The sequence below is a fragment of the Pantherophis guttatus genome, chromosome 1, assembly GCF_059756535.1.
Source record: "Pantherophis guttatus breed Tessera chromosome 1, ASM5975653v1, whole genome shotgun sequence".
In the NCBI taxonomy this organism is placed as follows: domain Eukaryota; kingdom Metazoa; phylum Chordata; class Lepidosauria; order Squamata; family Colubridae; genus Pantherophis; species Pantherophis guttatus.
Window position 1 is genome coordinate 10,631,851 of NC_142063.1, and position 12,522 is coordinate 10,644,372.

At 48.4% G+C, this 12,522-nt stretch overlaps 1 protein-coding gene across 2 annotated transcripts in view; it reads left to right on the forward strand.

Annotated features, from left to right (window-relative positions):
* The window catches only part of KDM4B (lysine demethylase 4B), a 254,704-nt gene that overhangs the window by 165,489 nt on the left and 76,693 nt on the right, over positions 1 to 12,522 (forward strand). For both annotated transcript variants that reach the window (XM_060691827.2, XM_087871259.1), the window contains one exon: positions 1,161 to 1,333. In XM_060691827.2, the coding sequence (XP_060547810.2) occupies positions 1,161 to 1,333 (173 nt within the window). The remainder of the gene's footprint in view (positions 1 to 1,160; positions 1,334 to 12,522) is intronic.

Genomic DNA, 12,522 nt, shown 5'->3' on the forward strand with positions numbered 1-12,522 from the left:
CAGAGCCTCAGAGGCTTTTTTTCTGAAGCTCTGTTTCGGAGGCTTTCAGAGGCAGGGCAAAAAGTTTTTTCTGAATCGGAGTTTCAGAAGTTTCAGAGGCAGACAAAAAAGCAAAAAAGAGCAAGGCACAGAGCTCACAATCAAGGAACCTGTTGCTAAAAGTCACCTCTGGGAACAGCTGATTGGGGGTATCCCGGGAGGCCCATCCACCTGCCAATCAGCTTTTTTCTTATTTTCCTCCCCAAAAACTAAGGTGCGTCTTATACTCCGAAAAATACGGTATGTAGGATTAGAATTAAGTAGGATTGGGATCAATTTAACAAGAGGCTTCCACAAATAAAATTTCTCAAGACTAGGGGACAAGCACAAAGTTACGTTTTTAAGCAAATGGAATTTGGTAATCTAAAGAATTTGGTAATCTAGAAGGTAGAGCTAAGATGATGGACAGGCAGCAACAGCTGTAAAGAGCTCTTCCAAAAGTAAACAGATTTTTCTTGTTCTTTTTTATATTTTATATTTTTAACTCACTTTTAACCCATTTTAATCCATGTCTGATTTTTTACAGAAGCACATATGGTGAGGCTACCAATTGGTTTTAGCTACATTTTAACAATACTACAAGCCAGGATTTTTAAGAGGGGGGGGGTTCCTCATTTTACCGACCTCTGAAGGATGGAAGGCTGAGCCAACCTTGAGCCGGTCAGGATCGAACTGCTGGCAGTGGGCAGAGTCACCCTGAAATACTGCATTCTAACTCCTGTACCACCATGGCTCCCACAGATCATATGATTTAAAATGAATGATGCTAGGATCTAGTTGTCAGTGGTTTTCCCATTTACCGTTACTGAAAAGATCCTAACAGATTCTATTGTGCACAGATGAATAAACACGTAATTTCCAAAATGTATAAACTTCTGTTAAAATTTGAAACCGAGGAAGAAAAAACTTAGATGAGTTTCTTCCCATCCACTGTCCAGTTCTCTGCAAAGAGGGGAAATGACCTGCAAATTTACTTTTATGCGATTTTTCTGAATGTGCAAGCGTGACCACCCCCTGCCACCTGCCAGGAATGCCGTCAGTGGATTTTTCTGCCGTGTTTGCCCTGGCCGATCCGTGGCTCAAGATTTCCTTTGAACGTTTGTCTTCTTTTCCCAATCCAGGGCAAACAGGAAACGAAGCCAACCCCGAAGGCACAAGACCCAGGATCAGAAGTCGCTCGTGGATGCCATGGCCATGGACACCAGCTTGGATGAGGTGCCGGAGAAGGAGGACCAGAGGAGGGTCCCCAGCTTGGATGAAGAAGAGAAACCAAAAACATCAGAAAGCAAAGAAGGTATTATGGCTGTGGCCTTGGGTTGCCTACATTCCTCTCCGTTTCAGAAATACGGTAGAATTCCCAACTTTTTTTTTTTCTGCTGTAGTCGCTTTTGACTCTGGCAGGCGATGTCATAATTGCAGTTCCAGCCTTTTTTTAAAAGAGTGAGCCTGTAGAAGACACCTCAGAGTGATTTGGCCAGGAACCTTTATATAGTAGCCCTGATGGCGTTATCCAGTTAGGTAATGAAACATCTGCAAGAAAACAACCTAGCTCAGAGAGCACCGAGGACCCCTCACTTCAACCCTGAGCTACAAATGTATTCTCCTTCGATTTTTATTAAAAATACCAGCCTGCTCTCGTTGATCTGTGGGGCCTTCTAGATGTCTGATTTGAAGGCAAAATGGTTGAAGATTTGATGTGAGGCTTTAAAATTATTGCATCCACAAAATTCTTACACATATTTATTTATTTATTGGTTCGATTTATATGCCGCCCTTCTCCGGAGACTCAGGGCAGCTTACAATGCTTTTAAGCAATAGCCTTCATATTTTTGTATATATCTGCTTAATAGGGCTTTCGCCCCCCCCCCCCCCTAAGCAGTGTTCTTTTTTATACAAAGTCAGCTTATTGCCCCCACAATCCGGGTCCTCATTTCACCTACCTCAGAAGGATGGAAGGCTGAGTCAACCTTGAGCCTGGTGAGATTTGAACTTGCAATAATTGCAGGCAGCTGGTGCTACTTAACAGCACTTTAGTCTGCTGCGCCACCAAGGCTCTTATCCCACCTTTATTATTTTTATAAGCGATTCAAGGTAGTGAACATATCTGGTACATCTTCCTTCTCTTATTTTTTTCCCCACAACGACAATCCTGTGAGGTGATTTGGGCTGAGAGAGAATGACTAGCCCCAGAGTCACCCACCATCTTTTCATGCCTGAAGCAGGACGAGCCTTACAGTCGTGGCCAGAAATGTGGAAACCTTTTGGGAAAAGCGTATTTTCTAAAACTAGCTAATAACACCACTTTTTTTTTTTTTTGGAGTAGTACCATAAAATTATATATCAATGGAAAGATAATTTAATCAAGAATGCAATGCAATAATTTTTATGAAGGATTAGTTATTAGAATAGCAGTTACAGTAAAAAGAAGAAAAGTGAAACACGTAGAAAAAAACGAGGCGTACAAAAATTATCACGTCAGTTAATACTTAGTTGGGTAACTTTTAGCATGAATTACGGCCTTACAACGTCTTCCCATGGAGTGAACCAAGTCTTTTAGTTTTGCAGCTGTTACAATGTGAAACCAAGATTGAATGACGGCTTCTATTAACTGGGTTTTATTGCTGGGTCGCTTCTGACTTAACAAGTTTCTTTAGACGGTTCCTTAGATTTTCAATTGGGTTAAGAAGATCTGGGCTATTTATTTATTTATTTATTTGTTCAACTTGTATGCCGCCTTTCTCTGAAGACTCAAGGCAGCTTACAATACATTTAAAAACCATGTATAAAACATTAAAAGTTAAACCATTAAAAACAATTAAAACCCATTCACACCATTCATGGCCGGATCTCGCCAGATCGCAACAGCGAGATCAACGGCCCCAGGCCTACCGGAAGAGCCAGGTCTTCACTGCTTTTTGGAAGGCCAATAGGGTGGGGATGGTCCGGACCTCAGGAGGTAACTGGTTCCAGAGAGCTGGGGCAGCCACAGAGAAGGCCCTCCCCCGCGGGCCCGCCAGCCGGCATTGTTTAGCTGACGGGACCCTGAGGAGACCAACTCTATGGGATCTTACCGGTCGCTGGGAGCTATGCGGTAGAACTGGGAGCTATGCGGTAGAATATTGGAGTAGATTCCAGTAGTGGAATAGGATTATCTTGAAACTCCCCCCCCCCCCAAAAAAAGTGGTATTATTAACCATCAAATCTCAAAAAAACACTTTTCCCAAAAGGTTTCCACAATTTTGGCCACTACTGTAGTGTACTAGACTTTTTAGTTGTGGTCTATACCAGGGGTCCTCAACCCCAGGCCATCAACCAGAACCACTTTCTGGATTAAATTCTCTTGAATTTGGAGCAGCATTTCAGAGTGGTCCCTTGTCTGTATGGCTGGCTGTTTGCAGAGAGAGGGAGAGAGTGTGGGCTTATTGCAATATTCCATGAGTGTTGGGTCATGAGGTTCCGCAGAGCTCAGCTTTGTTTCCACGTTATTGAACATGACGCCACTAAAAAAATGTGTACTGAATCAGTATCAATGTTCATGTAATCCTCAGCTGCTTCTCTAATCTTCACGGAGCCCAGGTGAGGCAATAGATGTCCCAGAAAAGGACCAATAAATTGATGCTCTATTTTTTTTAAAAAAAAAATATGGATTTATTCAGTGAAGTTATATAGCCACCCATGTGATGGAAAGTACTCTGGGGTGGCGTACAACAATCCAGTCTATCTGGACAAGACGAAGACAACCTGTTGGGGATTAGGTTACCTGCTCAGGTGAGAGAAATTCAGTCTTGTTCTCAAGATGTGGGATCCTTGGTGTTTGCTGAGGTTGGTGATTTCCTTGCAGACCTTTCGTGACCCAGCTAGGTAGTATCATCAGTGCTTGAATGGAGGGGAGGGTTGTGGAGAGGAGGAGGAGGAGGCGGCAGAAAAGGAGGAGTAGAAGGAGGGAGGCTGTGGGGTCCTTGGTGCTCTCTGAGCTCGGTGATTTCCTTGCAGACCTTTCATTACCAAACTATGTAATGCCATCAGGGCAAACTAGGGACCTTATTTGATGGGCTTTCTCTGCCATGGCACCCAAATTACGAAACGTTCTTCTCCCTGAAATTAAATTAGCTCCATTCCTTTTGGTATTTTGAAGCATCCTCAAGACCTGGGTAGGTTAGAGCATCCAAAGAGGCTTGTTCAGATGGCTGCCTTGTCAAGGGAGCCATTTTTATCTTTTCCCTTCCTCTGGTTGTTGTTTTTTTTCCCCCCTTTGATGATAGTTCTTCCTATGAGTTTTTATCGTTTGCATTTTTGTTTTTTATTGGATTGCTGTGTGCTACAGCGGTTGCTTACAGAGCAACTGTGGGAAGGAGGGCGATGGGAGGGGGGCTAAATATATTTGATTAGTACATCGATCCATTTTTAAAATAGGCCAGGCTTTTTGATCCATTCATTGAGAGTCAGAGCAGGTAGTCCTCGACTTATGACCACAATGGAGCCCAAAATTTTTATTGTTAAGTGAGACATTTGTTAAGTGAGTTTTGCCCCATTCTATGACTTTTCTTGCCACATGGCGTTAAGTGAATCCCAGCAGTTGTTAAGTTTGTAACCTGGTTGCTAAGCGAATCTGGTTTCCCCGTTGACTTTGCTTGTCAGAAGGTCGCAAAAGGGGATCAACTGACCCCGGGACACTGCGACCGTCATAAATAGGATCTCCTGCCTGAGCAGGGGGTTGGACTAGAAGACCTCCAAGGTCCCTTCCAACTCTGCTATTCTATTCTGTTCTGTTCTGTTCTGTTCTGTTCTGTTCTATTCTATTCTATTCCATATTCCATATTCCATATTATCCTATATTCTATTCTATTCTATTCTATTCTATTCTATTCTATTCTATTCCATTCCATTCCATTCCATTCCATTCCATTCCATATTCTATTCTATTCCATTCCATTCCATTCTATTCTATTCTATTCTATTCCATATTCTATTCTGTTCTGTTCTGTTCTGTTCTGTTCTGTTCTATTCTATTCCATATTCCATATTCCATATTATCCTATATTCTATTCCTATTCTATTCTATTCTATTCCATTCCATTCCATTCCATTCCATTCCATATTCTATTCCATATTCTATTCCATATTCTATTCTATTCTATTCTATTCTATTCCATTCCATTCCATATTCTATTCTATTCTATTCTATTCTATTCTATTCTATTCTATTCTATTCTATTCTATTCTATTCTATTCTATTCTATTCTATTCTATTCCATTCCATTCCATTCCATTCCATTCCATATTCTATTCCATATTCTATTCTATTCCATTCCATTCCATTCCATTCCATTCCATTCCATATTCTATTCTATTCCATTCCATTCCATTCCATTCCATTCCATTCCATTCCATTCTATTCTATTCTATTCTATTCTATTCTATTCTATTCTATTCCATATTCTATTCTATTCTATTCTATTCTATTCCATATTCTATTCTATTCTATTCTATTCTATTCCATATTCTATTCTATTCTATTCTATTCTATTCCATATTCTATTCTATTCTATTCTATTCTATTCCATATTCTATTCTATTCTATTCTATTCTATTCTATTCTATTCTATTCTATTCTATTCTATTCTAAATGTGAGACAGTTGTTAAGCATCTGAATGACCATGGGGATGCCGCAACAGTCGTAAGTGTGAAAAACGGTCATAAATCCCTCTTTTCAATGCCGTTGTCACTTTGCGCGGTCACTAAGCGAACTGTCGTAAGTGGAGGACTACCTGTAATAAGAACTCTGTTGATTTGATGGGGATCTGGCTCAATTATCCTGACAGCCAGGTCAGCATCCTTACATCCCAGCAGGCCTGTTTTTCTCCCGCTCCTCAAGAAAGGAATCCCGCCGTCGTGTGCGTCCGCAACATTGTGCAACCGGAGCCAATGTCTCCCTCCAGCCCGGTTTCAAAAACAGCAGCCGCAGCACATTGTGCAGCGCGTGCTTGGCTTCCGTGCAAGACTCTTCCCCCCCCCTCCCTCAACCCTCTCCCTTCCCCCCCCCCGCCAGTTACAGCATGAAATCAATGGCCTGAAAAATGCCAACGTCTCCGGAGGGGAATGAGAGATAAGTGGCAGAGGCGCCCGGAGAAGAGAAGAGGGGGAAGAAATGAATTGTTGTGTTCGAGGCGGAGAGCTTTTAAATGAGAGCCGAAGCCCGCTACAGGCAACCCGCTTAAGTGATGGGCTTCGATGGGACGGAAGCCTTCCTTTGTGGCTGCGCGGTTTCCGTAGCTCTTTCTGGAATGGGCCCGTCATCTCCCGCCGGGCTTGGTTTTTATTTATTTATTTATTTATTTTTGAATTTGTATACCGCCCTTCTCCCTGAGGACTCAGGGCGGTGAACAGCCAGATAAAAACACCAGATACAAATATTAAAACACATTTAAAAATATATATAGATTTGGCCCCGTTAATTAAAAACGATCAACAAAACAGAACAATTAATAAAACCCTTAAAAAGAAATTAAGCCAGCCCGGCTTGTTGAAAAAAGAAAGTTTTAAGGGCACGGCGGAAGGCACTGAGGTCATGGATTCTCCTTATCTCAGGGGGCAACTGATTCCAGAGGGTAGGTGCCCCCACAGAGAAGGCCCTCCCCCTGGGGGTCACCAGCCTGCATTGTTTGGCTGATGGCACCCCGAGGAGGCCCTCTCTGTGGGAGCGCACGGGTCGGTGGGAGGTCGTCGGTGGCAGTAGGCGGTCTCGAAGATAGCTAGGCCCTATGCCATGGAGCGCTTTAAAGGTGATAACCAACACCTTGAAGCGCACCCGGAAGACCACCGGGAGCCAGTGCAGTTCATGCAGGAGCGGTGTTACATGGGAGCGCCACGCTGCTCCCGTCACTACCCGCGCTGCTGCGTTCTGGACCAGTTGGAGCCTCCGGGTGCTCCTCAAAGGGAGCCCCATGTAGAGAGCATTGCAGTAATCAAGGCGAGAGGTCACGAGGGCATGAGTGACTGTGCACAAGGAATCCCGATCAAGAAAGGGCCGCAACTGGCGGATCAGGCGAACCTGATAAAAGGTCCCCCTGGTTACAGCCGTCAGATGTTCCTCCAAGGACAGCTGTGTATCCAGGAGGACTCCCAGATTGCGAGCCCTCTCTGTGGGGGCCAAAGACTCGCCCCCAATAGTCAGTGATGGAGTCAACTGACTATATCGGGATGCCGGGAACCACAGCCACTCAGTCTTGGAAGGGTTGAGCCTGAGCCTGTTCCTCCCCATCCAGATCCGTACAGCCTCCAGGCACTGGGACATCACTTCAAGGGCATCGTTGGGGTGGCCTGGGGTGGAAATGTACAGCTGAGTATCATCAGCGTACTGATGGTATCTCACCCCAAAGCCACGGATGATCTCGCCCAGCGGCTTCACATAAATGTTGAACAGGAGGGGCGAGAGGACCGACCCCTGAGGCACTCCACATATAAGAGGCCTCGAGGTCGACCTCTGCCCCCCTGCCAACACGAACTGCGACCGGTCGGAGAGAAAGGAGGAGAACCACCGTAACACGGTGCCCCCCATCCCCAACTCTTCCAACCGGTGCAGCATGATACCATGGTCGATGGTATCAAAAGCCGCTGAGAGGTCTAACAGGACCAGAACAGAGGAGCAACCCCTGTCCCGAGCCCTCCAGAGATCATCAACCAACGCGACCAATGCCGTTTCCGTGCTGTGCCCAGGCCTGAAACCAGACTGGAACGGATCCAGATAGGATGTTTCCTCCAGGAATTGCGGGAACTGTCGCGCGACCACACTCTCAACAACCTTCGCCAGGAAGCGAAGGTTGGAGACAGGACGGTAGTTGGCCAATATTGCTGGATCCAGGGACGGCTTCTTGAGGAGAGGCCTCACCACCGCCTCCTTCAAGGCCGCGGGGAAGTAACCCTCACTCAACGAAGCGTTGATAATACCCTGGAGCCAGCCTCGTGTAACCTCCCGGGAGGCCAGTACCAACCAGGAGGGACACGGGTCCAGTAAACATGTGGCCGCACTAAGTCTCCCCAAGATCCTGTCCACATCATCGGGAGTCACAGCATCAAACTCCTCCCAGATAACATTCTCAGGACTATTCCTCGTCACCCTGCCCTGATATACCCAGTCAGAGTCCAAGTCCCCCCGGATCTGAGCGATTTTGTCATGCAGGTATTGTCCGAAATCCTCCGCCCTGCCTTCCAATGGATCCTCCCGCGCTCCCAGATGGAGCAGGGAGCGGGTTACCCTGAACAGGGCGGCCGGACGATTCCCTGATGACGCAATAGAGGCGGAAAAGTAATTAAACTTTGCCGTCTTTATCGCCACTAGGTAGGTCTTAATATGCGACCTTACCAGTGTTCGGTCAGATTCAGCGCGACTGGCCCTCCAACCGCTCTCTAGGCGTCTTTTCCGGCGTTTCATCTCCCTCAGTTCCTCGGTGAACCAAGGAGCCGCGAGGGATCGACACCGGGTCAGAGGCCGCAAAGGCACGACTCGATCCAAGGCCCCACCAGCCGCCCGGTCCCAGGCAGCTACTAGGTCCTCGGCCGAGTCGTGTGCCAGATCATCAGGAATTGGCCCAAGCTCCGTCTGGAACCTATCAGGATCCATCAGGCGCCTGGGGCGGACCCATCTAATTGGGTCCGCCTCCCTGCGGCGGGGTGTAGCGGTACGAAGGTCCAGACGAAGGAGTGAGTGATCTGACCATGACAAGGGTTCCATATCTATATCCCCTATAACAAGATCACTCAACCACTGGCCAGAGACAAAAATCAAGTCTAGAGTGTGTCCCCCCCCGTGAGTGGGGTCATGAACTAACTGGGTCAGGTCCATGGCCGTCATGGAAGCCATGAACTCCCGAGCCATCCCGGACGTTTCACCAACGGATGGCAAGTTGAAATCACCCATGACCATAAGCCTGGGTGTATCAACTGCCACCGCGGCTATCACGTCGAGTAGCTCAGGCAGGGCTGCTGCCACGCGGCAGGGAGCCAGGTACGCAAGCAGCAAGCCCATCTGAACCCCATGACCCCATCTCACGAAGAGGGACTCACATCCCACAATCTGAGGCACAGTGGTCTCCCTCGAACCAAGACCTTCTTTAATAATAACCGCCACCCCCCCGCCCCTCCCCTGGGCTCTCGGTTGATGGTATGCTCTGAAACCTGGTGGGCACATCTCGACCAGAGGGACACCTCCCTCCGGTCCCAACCAGGTCTCCGTAATACCTGCCAGGTCCGCTCCCCCCTCCTGGATAAGATCGTGAATGAGGGGGGCCTTATTTACCACAGACCTAGCGTTGCACAGCATCAATCGCAGGCCCAGGTCCTGAGTATCTAAGCCACCTAGTATCCGAGGGGAGCCTTGGGGGCCGGGGCGCGCAATTGCTCTCAGACAGCGAGTGCGCGTCCCCAACACATGATGTGGCCCCCTGCTCCCGCCATATCTGCCCCTCCCAACCACCGTGCAGATGGTATTTCCCTCCGCCCCCTCCCCATTCCCTCGTGCAATGTCCTCCAAACCGTTACCCAGTGCCGGGCTCGGCTCTGACCTTGGTGGATTACCCCCCCCATCCCCTTTGGTCGTCCTCCCGGTTCCCCTTAAAAAATTATTAAAAACCCTAATTAAAAAACCCCTTAATCCCCGCTTTGAAACATGCCACCTCTCAGGGCTCCAAAGCCCGTCCTTAAGGTAGGCCTTTGATAACGTGGAAGGCCATCGCCGCGAGAGGGGGGCATCTCGCAGCGCAAGCAGGTCTGTCGTGGTATAAGCCATACATAGATGAGAGGTAAAAAAGTCTGGTCAGGAGTTTGATAAATAGTCTAAGATGTTGGAGCAAGATGGATCTCAAAGCAGGTAGCTGGACTCCACTGCCCTCTCACTGCAGTGGGAGGAGTCCCGTGTCATTTCATCAAGATTGGAGGTAAGAATCCAAGCCACCCTCTCATGGTGGCTAGCCCAGATGGAAAGGGCTTAGGAAGGTTAGATGGTCTATTCCTCCATTGGTGAAAGGCAGCAACTCCCTCAGCTCCCGCATGACAGTTGCCCAGACACCCTCCAGCTTGGGGCTCAAGATGAAAAAGGAGCCAGACCATAGAGGCATGATGTTATTAAACCCGAGGGAGAGAAGATGTTCAAAGGGAGGGATAACATACAGCTGGATACAATGTGGAGGCGGGGAGCCGAAGACCAAGTCAAGGGCATGGGGGGGGAGGGATCAATCGAGGCGACCAGATGACCAGTTTTTTGGTCGCACTCCAGCCTCTCCAGCCCCCAGGACTTCATAACACCCCCTGATTGTATCTCCCGTCTCCAGCCCCCAGGTCAGATAGTCTATTCCAGATATTAATGGTAAGGCCAGAAACAAAGCGGCCATATCTCCCCCCATTCTTCGCTGCTAAGCACCAGGCCGCCGCCGCCATCGTCTCGCCATCGAGCCACAGCCGCCATTGCCGCCTCAGCTGCCATCGTCGATGCCGTCTGGAACCCGGCCCCTCGACACATCCCAGGACCACCGGGACAACATCCAGGGCCTGGGAGGGGAGGGCCTGCTCCATGCCACCACCGCCGCGCCCACAGCTGCCGCCGCTCCGGCCTCCGCGGCCTCCAGCGCAGAAGGCGGCTGTCATTCTCCCGCGGCGCCTCCCGCGTCGGCTCTACCCAGCCGCAATATTCCGGAGGGCGAAAAAGCCCTCAGCAGGCTGGGCAGGGCTCCCACGACAGGGGCCGGGGCCGCCCCGGCCTCCGCGGCCTCCGCCAAAGAAGACTGCCGTACCCAGGCCGCCATTCTCCCGCAGCGCCTCTCGCGTCGGCTCCGCCCAGCCGCAATGCTCCGGAGGGCGAAAAAGCCCTCAACAGGCTGGGCAGAGGCTCCCACAGCTGGGGCTGGGGCTGCAGATGGTCAAGTCAGCTCCCCAGACCCCCAAATGACCAGAAACCGTCCCATCATCGGGCGGATCTCACATGGACAGCGCCATCTTGGGGCATGCGCAGAAGATCATAATCTTCTGCGCATGGTTTATTTATTTATTTTATTTATTTTATTAGTTTGATTTATATGCCGCCCTTCTCCGGAGACTCAGGGTGGCTTACAATGCTTTTAAACAATAGCCTTCATACTTTTGTATATACCTGCTTAGTAGGGCTTTCGGGCCCCTCTAAGCGTGTTCTATTTTTTATACAAAGTCAGTTTATTGTCCCCACAAACAGGGTCCTCATTTTACCTGCCTCGGAAGGATGGAAGGCTGAGTCAACCTTGAGCCTGGTGAGAATTGAACTTGCAGTAATTGCAGGCAGCTGGCAGCTAAATACTACTTTAACAGTAGTTTAGTCTACTGCACCACCAGGCTCCTTGGTTAACATGCGCCTTTAGGAAGGAAGGCTGCCCCCCTTCTGCTCCATGAACTGTTTGCAATAAACAGGGAGCGAGCATCTTTTTCCTGTTAGATTTTTTCCCGACGGTCCTCAGCTTACTACCGCAACTGAGCCCCAAATTTCCATTGCTGAGCAAGACAGTTGTTAAGTGAGTTTTGCCCCAGTTTGCGACCTTCCTTGTCACAGTCGTTAAGTGAATCCCATTAAGTTAGTCACAGGGTTGTTAAGGAAATCTGGCTTCCCCCGTTGACTTGGCTTGTCAGACGGTCGCCAAAGGGGATCGCGTGACCCCGGCGACACTGGAACCGTCGTAAATTTGAGCTGGTTGCCAAGCGTCCCAATTTTGATCATGTGATCGTGGGGATGTTGCAATGGTCGTAAGTGTGAAAAATGATCATAAGTCACGTTTTTCAGTGTGGCTTTAGCTTCAAACGGTCACTAAATGAATGGTTATAAGACGAAGACTACCTGTAGCTGTAATTGTTTTACAGAGCACTGTGCTATATTCTGGCCACTCTCTTTCTGCTTGATTCTCGGTTAAATCTTATACAGGTAGTCCTCGACTTGCAACAGTTCGCTTAGTGACCGTCCGAAGCACTAAAAAAGTGAATTATGACTGTTACAGCATGTTACCCCATGGTCACATGATCAAAATTCAGAAGCTTGGCCACGGACTTGTATTTATGACGGTTGCAGTGTCCCGCGATCCCCGTTTGCGACCTTCTGACAAGCCGGTGGGGAAGCCAGATTCACTTAACAACCGTGTTACTCATTTAACAACTGCACTGACTCACTTAACAACTGTGCCAAGAAAGTTTGCTCAGTGGGGCAAAATGCACTTAGTGACTATCTCGCTTGGCAACAGAAATTTTGGGGTCATAAGTGGAGGACTACCTGTAATAGTTATACAGAGCTCCCTGCTATGTTCAGACGCCTCTGGTTTTGCCTGCCCACCCCACCCCGATCCCCTCCGCCCCCCCTCTTCCTTCTCTGGCCACTGGACCTTGCCTGGGCTCCAGAGTTCAGCTTCTCAAAACTGGGAGGGCAGCTGGTCAGTCTTGCAGGTCAAGGCTGCTCCTCCCTCTCCTTCGAGCAACCT